The 17976-nt window shown below is 42.6% G+C and overlaps 1 protein-coding gene across 3 annotated transcripts; it reads right to left on the bottom strand.

Moving 5' to 3' along the window:
• Positions 1–23: 23 nt before the first annotated feature.
• Positions 24–16244, bottom strand: LOC135510528 (UDP-glucuronosyltransferase 2C1-like). 3 transcript variants are annotated; one of them, XM_064931536.1, is made up of 2 exons: positions 16184–16244; positions 24–2243 (listed from the first exon to the last, which is right to left on the bottom strand). In XM_064931536.1, exon 2 carries the CDS (start codon positions 2228–2230, stop codon positions 611–613), a length of 1620 nt encoding a protein of 539 aa, XP_064787608.1. In that variant the 5' UTR covers positions 2231–2243; positions 16184–16244; the 3' UTR covers positions 24–610. The 3 variants fall into 3 exon arrangements, with proteins under 3 accessions (XP_064787608.1, XP_064787606.1, XP_064787607.1); XM_064931534.1 differs by lacking the exon at positions 16184–16244 and adding an exon at positions 14988–15049; XM_064931535.1 differs by lacking the exon at positions 16184–16244 and adding an exon at positions 14994–15040.
• Between the last annotated feature and the right edge of the window lie 1732 nt (positions 16245–17976).

Below are 17976 nucleotides of genomic sequence, written 5' to 3'. Positions count from 1 at the left end.
AATGTCAATTGATTGTACTTGGATGACAGTAATTACATCTTTATTGAGACTTCTTACTGGGGCTTTAAGGTGGAAAAGTATGAGTATGACATATATTTTTCCTTTGAACAAACATATTTGTTGACTGTGTACGACTGTGGTATACAGTATAGTCATAATTTACACCAAGATTACTTTGTAGCTCAGGCACAGGGAAAAGCTACGACTACACAATTCAAATTGTTTGAGGAGAATGGGAGTGTGAGACAATGTTGGCTAGGCTGTATTTTTAACACATGATATCATAGAGAGGAGATTGTTATCTTTGTCATCTTGTACTTTCCTTCACCAGACTGAAATCCGATATGTAATGTGACAGTTCCATGGCACCACATTCCCTAAGGCCAGTCTAAATATAAATAACTTTTCATCAGTTTTTATTGAGTCATGTACTTCCCTTTAATGTTATTATGTATTTATGGTAGGCTTTGGAGTTATTTTTGAATTTGTAAAATTTTTCTCAAGATTCTTTTGAGCAATTTTTTAAATCGTTGACAGAAAAGCGCCAATTGATGGTCAAATACGTACAACATCTAAAATATCCATCTTGGCCCATCTTAAGATTCATATCTCATTCCAGCTTGGTCTTCCTCCTGGAGCTCCTGCAGCACAGCCTGCTGCAGACATAGACTGAGGCCCAGAGAGAGGCCCCGCTGAGGGCCAGGAGTAGCGCCGCCACGTCCAGGCTGTGGTAGGAGTACCAGGGCAGGCTGTAGGCTTCAGTGCGCAGGTGGGACGCTCCACCGTTCCTCATCACGTACTCAATCCAGAAGGTGGCACTGGCGAGCGGGGACAGGGGCGTGTCGCGGTGCAGGCCAGAGAGCTTCTGCATGTTGTGGCGGTAGGACTTATTCTCCAGCACATCCCTTAGGGCCTCCAGGAAGTCCTCTGTGGTGAGAGTGGCGGCCTCCAGCACCCGTGCCACCCCGCGCACCCGCAGCCGCAGGACATTGTCAAACTGGTCGAAGAGGAGCGGCAGGCCCAGCACAGGAACCCCGTGGTAGATGGCCTCATACAGGCCGTTGGTGCCTCCATGAGCCACGAAGGCGCGGGTTTTGGGGTGGCCCAGGAGGTCGTTCTGGGGGAGCCAGTCCAGTAGCAGGGTGTTGTTCCCCAGGGAAATAGGTCTTTCTCCCAGGAACCTCCACACCACCTTGTGGGGCAGCTTGGCAAAGGCTTGGGCCACTGCTTCGGTCACCTCCTTAGGCAGTGCAGACACCAGCGTTCCCAGAGACATGACCACCACCCCGTGCTTTCCAGAGCTCTGCATGAAGGCCTCCAGGTCAGCAGGAAGTGGCTCAGCTGGACGGCACTGGAAGCCCCCCACATAGACCACATTGGGCATGGTAGGCCGCGGGAACTCAAAGACAAAATCCACCCGCATCAGCCACACGTCTGCTGAGCGCTGCATGGAGAGCAGGTCAGCACCAGGGGGGAAGTGACGTTGGAGCAGGTTGGCGTAGAGTGGCAGGATGACCAGGTGCTCCTGGAGGAGGATGACCAGGTAACGCAAGAAGTTCTCTGTCCTCTGCAGGAGGTCCATATTATCGCTGAACAGGGAGTTGTACATCGGAACATAGGAAGGCAGCGTGGGGGCGACAGTCATGTGGGCCTCGCCTGCGTTGAGCCATCGGACATTATAAACCATGGGCATGCCTAGGTATTGGGCCAGGAGCACTCCAGCAGGGAAGGCAGGGTCGGTGAGCATCAGGTCGAATCTGGACACCCTCAGTTTGGCGACGAGGATGGAGTCATCCAAGATGGTGGAGATCATGCAGAGTGCCTCGCTGTGAAACATCATCAACATGGCCGCCGTGTCCTTCTGCTGCTCCAGGAAACGGAGGACCGGTAACATCCTGCGGAGTTTCAGTGAACGCTGCATCAGGATGGTGTAGAAGTCAGGACCCAGGTCCTCGCCCGCCGGAGGAGGAGCAGGGTTCACGGTGATAGAGGTGTAGACAGGGGAATTCTGGGGAATGTACCAGCTCTTGGCAGAGCGCAGCACGGTGAGGTTGTGACCTCTGGAGTGGAGCTCTCGGAGGATAACCTCCATGTTGAGCCAGTGGCTGCCATCCTCTGGGAAGACCAGGATTCTACCTCCCCCACTGCCGTTACTGCGGCAACCCCGAATTAAGATGAGGAGGCAGAGTATTCGTCGAAGGACCACCGCTGTTCCACCGCATATGCCCATTACGTCATTGGAGCTGGGAACAAACAACAAGAAAAAAACATAGTTTGTTTACGATCTCAGGAAAATGTTCTCTCTTCTCTTCTCCACGATAGTATATGTTATATTTAGAAAAAGTATACAATAGAAATGGTTTGATTTTCATGAGCAGTTTTAGCATACAGAATGCAAGGACTGAGAAAGAGATTACATGGTCTGACTATAAAGTAGCTTTATCGAGGTATTGTCTTTTCTGTACAAAATAAATTCCATAGTCGACATGTCAGCCTCTGCAATTGGCAGATGTCCAAATGTCCACTGGGTTATTTTCTAAAGCTGTACATGCTGAAACACTAGATAAAACTGTTATGAAGGAAGGGAGGGGGACATTTTCTTACATTGTGTAGAAACAGTATTCCCATGTTATGCTACTGTGAGAATGAAGCATCAAGCCACACAGTAGATGCACGATATGATGTATTCTCAACAGAGTTGTTACCACCTCGTACCACTATGGGCAGATTGGTTCCCTAAATTACCACACAATATAACTGTATGGTTTTTCAATCTGGATGAAATACAGAGATGAACACAGTACAGTGGACCTTATCAGTCAATTTCCTCCACTCCCACGTTATAGACCCTCTCCATTCACTGATGCATCAGTACCGAATCAGTACAGGCAATACAAATACTACATGCTCAGTAGACACAGATACTACACAGTCCACACCACAGGAGGTTGGTGGCACCTTAATTGGGGAGGGTGGGCTTGTGGTAATGGCTGGAGCGGAATAGGTGGAATGGTATCCAATACATCATATGCCATTCCATTCGCTCCGTTCCAGCCATTATTATGATTATTATGAGCCGTCCTCCCCTCAACAGCCTCCACTGGTCCACACACCCTTTAGCTTTGGCCATTTAGCTAGATCTGGGTTGCATTAATTAGGGCACACACTGCAACAAAATTGTTTTGCAAAGGAAAATGAAAACAAGCGTTTCTAAGTCCAGATGGTACCTCCTTGTTTGAGGCTGTTTTGTTGCATTTGGTGCCTAATGAAAAGGACATTGGTGCAATGACATCACATCTCAGGGGCTGAAACCCTAGACAGAACCTGACTCTACACTGTGCTCCTATTAGGATCTGCAGAACCCGTCCTGTCTGTATTCATGCCTTTCTTTCCATCCATTCAAATCCTTGACACACATCCATTGCTGACTCCAGTCACTGCCTTGCATGCTTTTGCTTAAACATGTTGTGTGGGTATTGTCTGGGGTAAGCTGTGCATATTTGGACGTGTCTACATATTTTGGCGCTCGCATCCCTTGAATTGAACAAAGTTAGCTACAGTTGAAGTCGGACATTTAAATACACTTAAGTTGGAGTCAGACTAGGAGGCAGTATTTTCATTTTTGGAAAAATAACGTTCCCAAAGTAAATGGGATATTTTTTCAGGACAAGATGCTAGAATATGCATATAATTGACAGCTTAGGATAGAAAACACTTTAAAGTTTCCAAAACTGTAAAAATATTGTCTGTGAGTAATAACAGAACTGATATTGCAGGCGAAAGCCTGAGAAAAATCCAATCCGGAAGTGCCTCGTGTTTTGAAAGCTCTGCGTTCCAATGCGTCCCTATTGAGCAGTGAATGGGCTGTCAACCAAATTACTTTGTCTACGTATTCCCCAAGGTGTCTACAGCATTGTGAAGTAGTTTTACGCATTTATGTTTTAAAGAATACCCGTAAGCGGCTACATTGTGCAAGTGGTCACCTGATGGCTCTCAGAGTGATTCTCGCGTAAAATACAGAGGTAGCCATTTTTCCAATCTGTCCTACTGAAAAATCAATTGTCCCGGTGGATATATTATTGAATAGATATTTGAAAAACACCTTGAGGATTGATTATACACAACGTTTGCCATGTTTCTGTTGATATTATAGAGCTAATTTGGAATATTTTTCAGAGTTTTCGTGACCGGTCGATTTCTCAGCCAAACGTGAAGAACAAACGGAGCTATTTCGCCTACAAAAATAATATTTTTTGAAAAAAGGAACATTGGCTATCTAACTGGGAGTCTCATAAGTGAAAACATCTGAAGCTCATCAAAGGTAAACGATTTAATTTGATTGCTTTTCTGATTTTCGTGACCAAGTTACCTGCTGCTAGCTGGACATAATGCTATGCAAGGCTATCAATAAACTTACACAAATGCTTGTCTTGCTTTGGCTGTAAAGCATATTTTGAAAATCTGAGATGACAGGGTGATTAACAAAAGGCTAAAATGTGTCTCAATATATTTCACTTGTGATTTTCATGAATAGGAATATTTTCTAGTAATATTTATGTACTTTGCATTATGCTAATTAGTGTCAGTCGATGATTACGCTCCCGGACCCGCGATAGGGGTATCACGAGAGGTTAAAACACATTTTTAAACCACTCCACAAATGTCTTGTTAACAAACTATAGTTTTGGCAAGACAGATAAGACATCTACTTTTTGCATGACACAAGTAATTTTCACAAAAATTGTTTACAGACAGATTATTTCACTTATAATTCACTGTATTACAATTCCAGTGGGTGAGAAGTTTAAATACACTAATTTGACTGGGCCTTTAAACAGCTTGGACAATTCCAGAAAATGATGTCATGGCTTTAGAAGCTTCTGATGGGCTAATTGACATCCTTTGAGTCAATTGGAGGTGTACCTGTGGATGTACACTGCTCAAAAAAATAAAGGGAACCCTTAAACAACACAATGTAACTCCAAGTCAATCACACTTCTGTGAAATCAAACTGTCCACTTAGGAAGCAACACTGATTGACAATAGATTTCACATGCTGTTGTGCAAATGGAATGGACAACAGGTGGAAATTATAGGCAATTAGCAAGACACCCCCAATAAAGGAGTGGTTCTGCAGGTGGTGAGCACAGACCACTTCTCAGTTCCCGTGCTTCCTGGCTGATGTTTTGGTCACTTTTGAATGCTGGCGGTGCTTTCACTCTAGTGGTAGCATGAGACGGAGTCTACAACCCACACAAGTGGCTCAGGTAGTGCAGCTCATCCAGGATGGCACATCAATGCGAGCTGTGGCAAAAAGGTCATTGTGAAGATGCTGGAGGAATAGGTACAAAAGTATCTATATCCACAGTAAAAATCGACATAACCTGAAAGGCCGCTCAGCAAGGAAGAAGCCACTGCTCAAAAACCGCCCCAAAACAGCCAGACTACGGTTTGCAATTGCACATGGGGACAAAGATCGTACTCTTTGGAGAAATTACCTCTGGTCTGATGAAACAAAAATATAACGTTTTTTAGGTAGAATGCCCATTGTTAAGTTTGGAGGAAAAAGTGAGAGGATTGCAAGCTGAAGAACACCATCCCAACCGTGAAGCACGGGGGTGGCAGCATCATTTTTTGGGAGTGCTTTGCTGCAGAAGGGACTGGTGCACTTCACAAAATAGATGGCATCATGAGGGAGGGAAAATTATGTGGATATATTGAAGCAACATCTCAAGACATCAGTCAGGAAGTTAAAGCTTGGTCGCAAATGGGTCTTCCAAATGGACAATGACCCCAAGCATATGGTCAAAACTTGCAGACTTGTTTACGTGCTGCTGTGCGTTTTGTTGTCAACTTTACTTTGCTACCTGACAACTTTACAGTTTTTACTTTTTAATTCGTTTATATTTTTAGTTTTTCCCTCAACTTTTTTTCATTCAACTTTTCACTCCGGACGTTTTATCTGAACATGGTTCGTCAGGACTTCCAACAGCCAAAGATAAGTAGTAACATTACATGATGCCTTCTAATTGCAGTCGCTGTACTCATAATATACAGGAGAAAGATCGCCTTATGGCGAGGATAGCTGCGCTGACAGCCCAGCTTCAGATGCAATCGTTAGGCAAGGGTAATATCAGTGTAGGAAAGGATGAAACAGCGTCTGTGCCACCAGTAAGTACAGATAGTAGTATATATAAATCCCCTTGCACGGTCCCTGCAGCCTGGCAACTTTCTCATGGCTTCTGGAGGGAAATGCTGTAGGAATGCTCAACCGGTGTCGCTCATTCAGCCAACAAACTGTCAACCGGTTCTCCCCATTTAAGCAGAGAGTCAGAGGCCGAGCCCCCCCTGGTCTCTACTCATCCCATTGCGGGATGAGACGCCGAATGCTTCCACCATTAGCTCTGACAAATTGAAAACTCTAGTCATTGGCGACTCCATTATCCGCAGTATTAGACTTAAAATGAATCATCCAGAGATCATACACTGTTTACAAGGGGGCAGGGCTACTGACGTTAAGGCTAATCTGAAGATGGTGCTAAAGCTAAAACTGGCGAGTATAGAGATTGTTATCCACGTCGGCACCAACGATGTTAGGATGAAACAGTCAGAGGTCACCAAGCGCAACATAGCTTCAATGTTTAAATCAGCTAGAAAGATGTGTCGGCATCGAGTAATTGTCTCTGCCCCCTCCCAGTTAGGGGGAGTGATGAGCTCTTCAGCAGAGTCTCTCAACTCAATCGCTGGTTGAAAACTGTTTCCTGCCCCTCCCAAAAGATAGAATTTGTAGATAATTGGCCCTCTTTCTGGGACTCGCCCACAAACAGGACCAAGCCTGGCCTGTTGAGGAGTGACGGACTCCATCCTAGCTGGAGGGGTGCTCTCATCTTATCTACCAACATAGACAGGGCTCTAACGCCACAATGAAATAGGGTGCAGGCCAGGCAGCAGGCTGTTAGCCAGCCTGTCAGCTTAGTGGAGTCTTCCATCTCAGCTATCCCCATTGAGACCGTGTCTGTGCCTCGACCTAGGTTGGGCAAAACTAAATATGGTGGTGTTCGCCTTAGCAATCTCACAAGAATAAAGACCTCCTCCATTCCTGCCATTATTGAAAGAGATCATGATACCTCATAACTCAAAATAGGGATACTTGATGATAGATCCCTCACTTCCAAGGCAGTTATCATTAATGAATTAATCACTGATCATAATCTTGATTTGATTGGCCTGACTGAAACATGGCTTAAGCCTGATGAATTTGTGTTAAATGAGGCCTCACCTCCTGGTTACACTAGTGACCATATCCCCCGTGCATCCCCCAAAGGCGGAGGTGTTGTAACAATTTACGATAGCAAATTTCAATTTACAAAACCCCCCGCTGTTTTCGTCTTTTGAGCTTCTTGTCATGAAATCTATGCAGCCTACCCAATCACTTTTTATAGCCACTGTTTACAGGCCTCCTGGGCCATATACAGCGTTCCTTACTGAGACCCCTGAATTCCTATCGGACCCTCTAGTCATAGCAGATAATATTCTAATCTTTGGTGATTTAGATATTCACATGGAAAAGTTCACAGACCCACTCCAAAAGGCTTTCGGAGCCATCATCGACTCAGTGGGTTTTGTCCGACATGTCTCTGGACCTACTCAATGCCACAGTCATACTCTGGACCTAGTTTTGTCCCATGGAATAATTTTGTTTTTAATGTCAATGATCTTAATGTTTTTCCTCATAACCCTGGACTATCGGACCACCATTTTTATTACGTTTGCAATCGCAACAAATAATCTGCTCAGACCCCAAAACCAAGGCGCATCAACAGTTGTGCTATACATTCTCAGACAACCCAAAGATTCCTTGATGCCCTTCCAGACTCCCTCTCCCTACCCAAGGACGCCAGAGGACAAAAATCAGTGAACCACCTAACTGAGGAACTCAATTTAACCGTGCGCAATACCCTAGATGCAGTTGCACCACTAAATTAAAAACATTTGTCATAAGAAACTAGCTCCCTGGTATACAGAAAATACCCGAGCTCTGAAGCAAGCTTCCAGAAAAATGGAACGGAAATGGCGCCACACCAAACTGGAAGTCTTCTGACTAGCTTGGAAAGACAATACCGTGCAGTATTGAAGAGCCTTCATTGCTGCTCAATCATCCTATTTTTCCAACTTAATTGAAGAAAATAAGATCAATACGAAATTTATTTTTGATACTGTCTCAAAGCTAACTAAAAAGCAACATTCCCCAAGAGAGAATGGCTTTCACTTCAGCAGTAATAAATTCATGAACTTCGAGGAAAAGATCATGATCATTAGAAAGCAAATTACGGACTCCTCTTTAAATCTGCTTATTCCTCCAAAGCTCAGTTGTCCTGAGCACAACTCTGCCAGGACCTAGGATCAAGGGAGACACATGTGTTTTAGTACTATCTCTTGACACAATGACGAAAATAATCATTCTGGCCTCTAAACCTTCAAGCTGCATACTGGATGCTATTCCAACTAAACTACTGAAAGAGCTGCTTCCTTTGCTTGGCCCTCCTATGTTGAACATAATAAACGTAACTCTATCCACCCGATGTGTACCAAACTCACTAAAAGTGGCAGTAATAAAGCCTCTCTTGAAGAAGCCAAACCTTGACCCAGAAAATATAACAAACTGTCGGCCTATATCGAATCTTCAATTCCTCTCAAAAATGTTTGAAAAAGCTGTTGCGCGGCAACTCGCTGCCTTCCTGAAGACAAACAATGTATACAAAATGCTTCAGGCTGGTTTTAACCCCCATCATAGCACTGAGCCTGCACTTGTGAAGGTGGTAAATTACCCTTTAATGGCGTCAGACCGAGGCTCTGCATCTGTCCTCGTGCTCCAAGACCTTAGTGCTGCTTTTGATACCATCGATCACCACATTGTTTTGGAGAGATTGGAAACCAAAATTGGTATACACGGACAAGTTCTGGCCTGGTTTAGATCTTATCTGTCAGAAAGATATCAATTTGTCTCTGTGAATAGTTTGTCCTCTGGCAAATCAACTGTAAATTTCGGGGTTCCTCAATGTTCCGTTTTGGGACCACTATTGTTTTCACGATATATTTTACCTTTTGGGGATGTCATTCGAAAACATAATGTTAACTTTCATTGCTAATGCAGATGACACACAGCTATACATTTCAATGAAACATGGTGAAGCCCCAGAATTTCCCTCGCAAGAAGCCTGTGTTTCGACATGAAGAAGTGGATGGCTGCAAACTTTCTACTTTCAAACTCGGACAAAACAGAGATGCTTGTTCTAGGTCCCAAGAAACAAAGAGATCTTCTGTTGAATCTGACAAGTAATCTTGATGGTTGTACAGTCTCAAATAAAACTGAAGGACCTCGGTGTTACTCTGCACCCTGATCTCTCTTTTGACGAACATATCAAGACTGTTAGAAGGACAGTTTTTTTGCTGTCTCTGCCTGGCCGGTTCCCCTCTCTCCACTGGGATTCTCTGCCTCTAACCCTATTACAGGGGCTGAGGCACTGGCTTACTGGTGCTCTTTAATGCCGTCCCTAGGATGGGGTGCGTCACTTGAGTGGGTTGAGTCGCTGACGTGGTCTTCCTGTCTGGGTTGCCCCCCCCCATTGGGTTGTGCCGTGGCGGAGATCTTTGTGATCTATTCCCGGCCTTGTCTCAGGATGGTAATTTGGTGGTTGAAGATATCCCTCTAGTGGTGTGGGGGCTGTGCTTTGGCAAAGTGGGTGGGGTTATCCTGCCTGTTTGGCCCTGTCCGGGGGTATCATCGGATGGGGCCACAGTGTCTCCTGACCCCTCCTGTCTCAGCCTCCAGTATTTATGCTGCAGTAGTTTGTGTCGGGGGGCTAGGGTCAGTCTGTTATATCTGGAGTATTTCTCCTGTCTTATCCGGTGTCCTGTGTGAATGTAAGTATGCTCTCTCTAATTCTCTCTTTCTCTCTTTCTTTCATTCTCTCTCTCAGAGGACGTGAGCCCTAGGACCATGCCTCAGGACTACCTGGCATGATGACTCCTTGTTGTCCCCAGTCCACCTGGCCGTGCTGCTGCTCATTTCAACTGTTCTGCCTGCGGCTATGGAACCCTGACCTGTTCACCGGATGTGCTACCTGTCCCAGACCTGCTGTTTTCAACTCTCTTGAGACAGCAGGAGCGGTAGAGATACTCTTAATGATCGGCTATGAAAAGACAACTGACATTTACTCCTGAGGTGCTGACTTGTTGCACCCTCAACAACTACTGTGATTATTATTGTTTGACCATGCTGGTCATTTAAGAACGTTTGAACATCTTGGCCATGCTCTGTTATAATCTCCACCCGGCACAGCCAGGAGAGGACAGGCCACCCATCATAACCTAGAGAGGAACCAGGCTTGGACCTTTCTAGGGAGTTTTTCCTAGACACTGTGCTTCTACACCTGCATTGCTCAATGTTTGGGGTTTTAGGCTGGGTTTCTGTACAGCACTGATATATCAGCTGATGTAAGAAGGGCTATATAAATAAATTTGATTTCCAAAGTTGTGGCGAAATGGCATAGGGACAACAAAGTAAAGGTATTGGAGTGGCCATCACAAAGCCCTGACCTCAGTCCTGTAGAAAAGTTGTGGCCAGAACTGAAAAAGCGTGTGCGAGCAAGGAGGCCTACAAACCCGACTCAGTTACAGCAGCTTTGTCAGGAGGAATGGGCCAAAATTCACCCAAAGTATTGTGGGAAGCTTGTGGAAGGCGTCCCGAAATGTTTGACTCAAGTTAAACAATATAAAGGCAATACACTCAATTAGCATTTGGTAGCATGTAAACTTCTGACACACTGGGAATGTGATGAAATAAATAAAAGCTGTAATAAATAGTTTTCTACTATTTTTCTGACATTTCACATTCTTAAAACAAAGTGGTGATCCTAAATGACTTAAGACAGGGAATCTTACTTGGATTAAATGTCAGGATTTGTGAAAACTGAGGTTAAATGTATTTGGCTAGCGTGTATGTGGACCTCAACTGTAGCTAGCAAAAATAACCTGACAAATGGATGCCTCAAATCATTTTCAAAGTTGGAATCATCATGTAATGTGCCTTTTGCAGGGTTCGAAGAGTGGAACGTCAAATATAATGAAAATTAAGACCAGACAGAGGCAGCACACAGCACGTGGCTTTATTCATGACAGTCAAGGCAACCACCATCTCCCTCATTGCTAGCTGTCGGGCAGACGAACATTTAGTACTGCACTGTATACTTGTTTGAAATATCATAACAAATTCATAGTTTTTACCCTGACTTTTAGACCTCTTGGACATGTACTTTTGCTTTGTATATACAGTGGGAATGGGACTTCTCCAGCCACTTTATGGGTGCCTGACCTTTGGCTTCTACAAAATGGATGTGACTAACTGCATTACACCCATTCTACATGTGTGTACATGCTGTGTACATGCAGAATAAAATAATGGACATGGGCTTCTGTTGTCACTGAGAGGGAAGGACTGACTGATGGACTTAATTTAAAGGTAAAGGTAGACCTAAATGCATGTTCTTTTGCAATTTGTGGGTTATGCTTCTGTTGAATCATGAGAATAGACAACATCCCTGTGAATGCATTTGATTTATCAAGCTAGAATTTCATTTTAATGGGACAGTTTGACGCTTTGACCTGCATTTTTTAAATTATTTACACATTTTGATATGGAATATTTGTTCAAAACTTATTTATAATATAAAGTCCACATGGAAAGTTTTCATTTAGGTCTACCCTTTACTTTTTCCACATTTTGTTACGTTATAGCCTTGTTCTAAAATTGATTAAATAGATAAAAAGAATCCTCAATCTACACACAATATCACATGACAAAGCAAAAATAAGTTTTTAGAAATGTTTTAAAAAATGTTTTTTTTATACATAAGTTGAATACATGTGTAAATAATGTATTTTTTTAAATACATTTTTACTTTATTTTGTTTTCATTGTTGTAGAATGAGCCTTTGCTATGAGACTCGTAATTGAGCTGAGGTGCATCCTGTTTCCATTTATCATCCTTGAGATATTTTTACAACTTGATTGGATTCCACCTGTGGTAAATTCCATTGATTGGACATGATTTGAAAGGCACACACCTGTCTATATAAGGTCCCAAAGTTGACAGTGCATGTCAGAGCAAAAACCAAGCCATGAGGTCAAAGGAATTGTCTGGGTATCAAAAAATGTCTGCAGCATTGAATGTCCGCAAGAACACAGTGGCCTCCATCATTCATAAATGGAAGAAGTTTGGAACCACCAAGACTCTTCCTAGAGTTTGCCGGCCGGCCAAACGGAGCAATCGAGGTGAAGGGCCTTGGTCAGGGAGGTGACAAAGAACCCGATTGTCACTCTCTGACGGCGCTCTAGAGTTTCTTTGTGGAGATGGGAGAACCTTCCAGGAAGACAACCATCTCTGCAGCACTCCACCAATCAGGTCTTTAAGGTAGAGTGGCCAGACGGAAGCCACTCCTCAGTGAAATGAACATGGCAGCCCGCTTAGAGATTGCAAAAAGGCACCTAAAGGACTCTCAGTCCATGAGAAACAAGATTCTTTGGTCTGATGAAAACAAGATTGAACTCTTTGGCCTGAATTCTAAGCATCACATCTGGAGGAAACCTGGCACCATCCCTACGGTTAAGCATGTGGTGGCAGCATCGTGCTGTGGGGATGTTTTTCAGTGGCAGGGGGAGACTAGTCAGGATCGAGGGAAAGATGAATGGAGCAAAGTACAGAGAGATCATTGATGAAAACTTGCTCCAGAGAGCTCAGGACCTCAGGCTGGGGCAAAGGTTCACTTTCCAACAGGACAACGACCCTAAACAGACAGCCAAGACAATGCAGGAGTGGCTTTGGGACAAGTCTCTGAATGTCCTTGAGTGGTCCAGTCAGAGCCAGGACTTGAACCCGATCAAACATCTCTGGAGAGACCTGAAAATAGCTGTGCAGTGACGTTCCCAATCCAACCTGACAGAGCTTGAGAGGTTCTACAGAGAAGAATGGGAGAAACTCCCCAAATAAAGGTGTGCCAAGTGTGTAGTGTCATACCTAAGAAGACTCGAGGCTGTAATCGCTGCCAAATGTGCTTCAATAAAGTACTGAGGAAAGGGTCTGAATACTTCTGTAAACGTAATATTTAAGTTTTTAATTTTAAATACACTTGAAAATATGTCCAAATTAGTTTTTGATTTGTCATTATGTGATATTGTGTGTAGGTTGAGGTGCAAAAAAATATATTTGAAAAATGATTCTAAAAAAATCTATTTTAGGATAAGGCTGTAACATAACAAAATGTGGAAAAAGTGAAGGGGTCTGAATACTTTCCGAATGCACTGTAAGAGTTTAAGCATATTTCACATAGTACAATTATTGTGTGTGTTTGCTTGCGCCGCACATTGGAATAATTGTAAATCAGTTGTGAAATGCTATGGAGTTTGCATTGCGAATTCTTCAGATTAAATGTGTCTATATATTGGTCTTTTAGTGCCACCTATCAGTTGTAACTGTGGATGATACATTGGTCTACGACTGAGCTGAGTTGAGCAGTGTATCAGAGGCTATTGCTTGTGTATCTTGGCTACATTTGTATTTACATTTTGGTAAAAATTGTTTGTCAATATCAGTTAATAATAGCCTATGTCACTCTGGTTGTTGAAGTTATGTTGTATGGTGAAATTTGTTTATTTGTGAGTAAATCTGGCTTTGATAATAGCCAGTGCTTACCCAGCTCCTGACCTCACCACAGGTCATTGGTTTATCATGTTTATCTGCCCTTCCCTGCTGCAAGACATCACAGTTAGACTATAGAACACCATGTACTCAACCCAGACACAAATTGCTTATTGGAAATTTGTGACAGGCACATGAAAAAGTATATGTTTTCATGTGTAGTAAACAATTTTGTGTACATTGCACAGATAAAGACATTAGGTTACTTAAGACAGGAAAGATTGCTGTATAATGTGAATGTTTAGCAACCCAACGGTTGTGTGTTTGAATCTCATCACAGAAAACTTTGGCATTTTAGCTAATTATCAACTTTGCATTTACTTAGCATGTTAGCTAACCCTTCCCATAACCCTAACCTTAACCCTTTAACCTAACTCCTAACCCTAACACTAACACTAACCTTAACCCTTTAACTACTTAGTCAGCAGGTTACCTAACCTTAGCCCCTAAACCTAACCCTAACATTAACCCCTAGCCTAGCTAACGTTAGCCCCTTAGCTAACATTAGACACCTAGCTAGTCTAGCTAACGTTAGCCACAACAAATTGAAATTTGTGTAATGTACACAAATGCATTATGAAGAAAGAAAATAGTGTAATGTTGGCATGACAATTGTCTAATACACACAGTGTACTTTTTCATGTGCCTGTCACGAATTTCAAATAAGTAATTTGTCTATTTCACAATAAGCTGTTGATAGTCTGTACTGGAGGTTTACACAGGGTTCTGAACTAGAATCCATCAGCATCAACTGGCTCCACTCTCTCACAGTATGCTGTGCATAATTTAGAAATGATTCAATTCAGTATATTACTTTGGATGATTATTATGGTTATTTCATTATCTCTAAAAGTCATGGAGCGTCCAGCCTTTTATCATATTTTATGCTAATATCCAGTTTAAAAATGATCAGTTTAAAAATGTACATCTTTCCGTAAAGCAAAATGCATGCATATTGGTTTCTTTTTAAAAGATTCTTATACAAATATTTTCTACTACAACAATATATGGTAACTATGTGATGTTTTTGCGTAACAAGGCAATAGAAATTATGGTAATCCAAACTTACAAAACATATAGTGAAATACAACACAGAGCGATGCAATATATCTATCGCCTACTTCTTCAAGTGCACTCATCATATCACGGTAGCAGCAGTGTGCACGGATTGCCAGTCTCAGTTTCACTGAGAAGCACAGATAGTGTTTAGTGAAAGACATGATAAACTCACTGTGACCTGTAACACAAAGACTGTCCCTTGTCCTCTTCCTCGTCGCTAGTTAATACACGAGATCCCAGATGGACTGGTTTTTATAGTCGAGCATCACACCAACAAACAACCAACTAACTCCTCCTCTGAGTTAGATAAGGAAGATGAGGGAGGAATGCCATGTTCGGACATCCTGGGGGACAGTTTGTATTCTAAGCAGCCGGGTAAAGAACATTGAGCTCCTCACCCCCCATGGTGGAAGGGATTTGTAGGGTTGCCCATTTAATAAGAATCAACTTTGAGTGTTGTTTATTTCACATGGAAGCCATTAGAAAGCTTTTTATGGTTTTAACTGTTTGTAGAAGTTTTAGACCATAAAGATGTTAAATTTATGCAGTTACTATATCTGTAGGCCTACTGGTACCTCATATGTGTTCGCTGATTGAGGAAATGCAGTATGAAAGAAATTCAATTCCCAATTAATATTTTGTTACATTTTTACTAGATCCATTCATTTTAGCATACTATATCACAATTTAGCAATTCATAATTGAAGATCAAATTGTATGGAGGGTTATTTACTGAAGCCATTGAACTATCACTGCTAATGTCTGAGTAAGCCATCACGGTTATCCATTTCATGTTCAATAAAGTGCAAAGTTGTAAAAATGTGGTCAAGTCAAATGTGTCTTATGACTCACAGCTCTATTTCATCATCTATACACGGCAATTACTTAAATATCTAAGGAACAATGCCTTTTCAAAGTTAAATGTCTGACTGGCCAGATGTCTAAGATATTGCATACACATACCATTTTCACTCTACTGAGCCAAGCCAAGCTGCACTGTAGGCCTACTTGCCAGGTTACGTGTCCACCATACTATAGTTACTGGAAAGGACAATGTGAAAAGAAAACATCCGAGCCAGCACAGTAGGGTTCAGTTTAGCATTATAGCGAAGGTTAACACAGAGCAAATAACAGCATGGTTAAATGTGACACAGGGTGTTGTTCTAAATGGACCTTGACCAACTATGCGCACAGCAACAAGAACACTCCAGCCATGGACAGAAGAGCGAAACAGTACCTACGTGATGCCAAAATCTATGTGGAATCTCTATATTACTTGTTCAACCCAACATCACTTAAGTGAGACATTCAGGTCAATTATCTATACGAAAGAAATGTCAAAATGTACAAAACATGACATAGACTCACCAGGTGAATCCAGGTGAAAGCTTTGATCCCGTATTGATGTCACCTGTTAAATCCACTTCAATCATTGTTGATGAAGGGGAGGAGACAGGTTAAAGGAGGAGCTTTAAGCCCTGAGACTATTTATACATGGAGTGTGTAATCTGTGTGCCATTAAAGAGTGAATTGCCAAGGTAAAAAATATTTAATTGCCTTTGAACCAGTGGGGGCTCCTCAGAGGAGGAAGGGGACGACCATCCTCAGTGAATTTTATAAAAACAAAATAAAAAAATACAAAATATATTCACGTCACCAAATAATTGATTAAAACAGCCAGAGGACAGTTAGCTTCCGTCCTCCTCTGGGTACATTGACTTCAATACAAAACCTAGGAGGCTCATGGTTCTCACCCCCCTCCATATGACAACTTCTGGAGACATCCTCCAACCTAACAGAGCTCTTGCAGCATGAACTGACATGAACTGAGTAATTGACTCAAAGAGAGAGAAAGACAATGGTTTAACAGTTTTGAAAAAAATTTATTTATAAAAAAATGTATTCACTTTCACTTAACACGTACTTAGCTAGCAAATGCAGCTAGCTAGCTAGTTTAGGCTACTTAAACACCCTGCTCAAACAGAGGGATGCTTTGTTAGCTAGCTGACTATGACTATCCAACACAGGTAAGTAAGCTTTTGGTTTGACAAATTTATTGCCCCCAGGGCCTGCTGGTGTAACTGCTAAACTGCTTCCTGAGTAGATTACTGACAGTACACTAATGTTACTAGGTGATTGTAGTGGGTTTACTAATGTGTAAGTTCTATAGATATGTTGACTATGAATGTTGACTATGATGTCACTTCAGCTAATATGGTGACATTGATGTAGGATGTGTGTAGCAATTATGATATGGTTTGGCTTGGAAAGGTTTTTCCTCTTGGTCACATACAGCTGGTGTGTTGTGCATTGAAATCCACAAGTGAAGAGAAAAGGTGAGAGGAGGAGAGCGCATTGATGCGAGAAGGAATACAACATGGCTGCTATGAAAGTGAACTGTGTTTACTTGTGATCAGGGGTGTATTCATTCCGCCGATCCTGTTGAAAAACGTTTCTTAAACGGAAGAAAGCGGAACGAAATGGGGATAAACATACCAGAATTTGTCCAATAGATACACTTGTTTGCAACTGTTGGACGAATGATTTCACCCTAGATCAGCTAGATACAGGCAAGAGTGTGCAAGGCGGTATTGAATGTGTCACTGTCTGTCCATGTTTCACTGTCTGTGTTGTTCTCTGGCCCTACAGTGCATTCGGAAAGTATTCAGACCCCTTGACTTTTTCCACATTTTGTTTCATTACAGCATTATGGATAAAACAATATATATATCCTCATCAATCTACACACAATACCCCATAATGACAAAGCAAAAACAAATTTATATAAAAAATAAATAAATATTACATTTACCTAAGTATTTAGACCCTTTACACAGTACTTTGTTGAAGCACCTTTGGCAGCGATTACAGCCTTGAGTCTTCTTGGGTGTGACACTACAAGCTTGGCACACCTACTGTATATTTGCAGACTTTCTCACATTCTTCTCTGCAGATTCTCTCAAGCTCTGTCAAGTTGGATGGGGAGCGTCGCGTCACAACGTTTTTCAGGTCTTTACAAAGATGTTAGATTGCGTTCAAATCCGGGCTCTGGCTGGGCCACCCAAGGACATTCAGCCACTCCCGAAGCCACTCCTGCGTTGTCTTGGCTTTGTGCTTAAGGTCGTTGTCCTGTTGGAAGGTGAGTAGTAGCTGCCAGGCGC

The sequence above is a fragment of the Oncorhynchus masou genome, chromosome 23, assembly GCF_036934945.1.
Source record: "Oncorhynchus masou masou isolate Uvic2021 chromosome 23, UVic_Omas_1.1, whole genome shotgun sequence".
Lineage (NCBI taxonomy): Eukaryota > Metazoa > Chordata > Actinopteri > Salmoniformes > Salmonidae > Oncorhynchus > Oncorhynchus masou.
The sequence above is the reverse complement of the archived record's forward strand: the minus strand, read 5'-3'. Positions and strand labels throughout refer to the sequence as shown.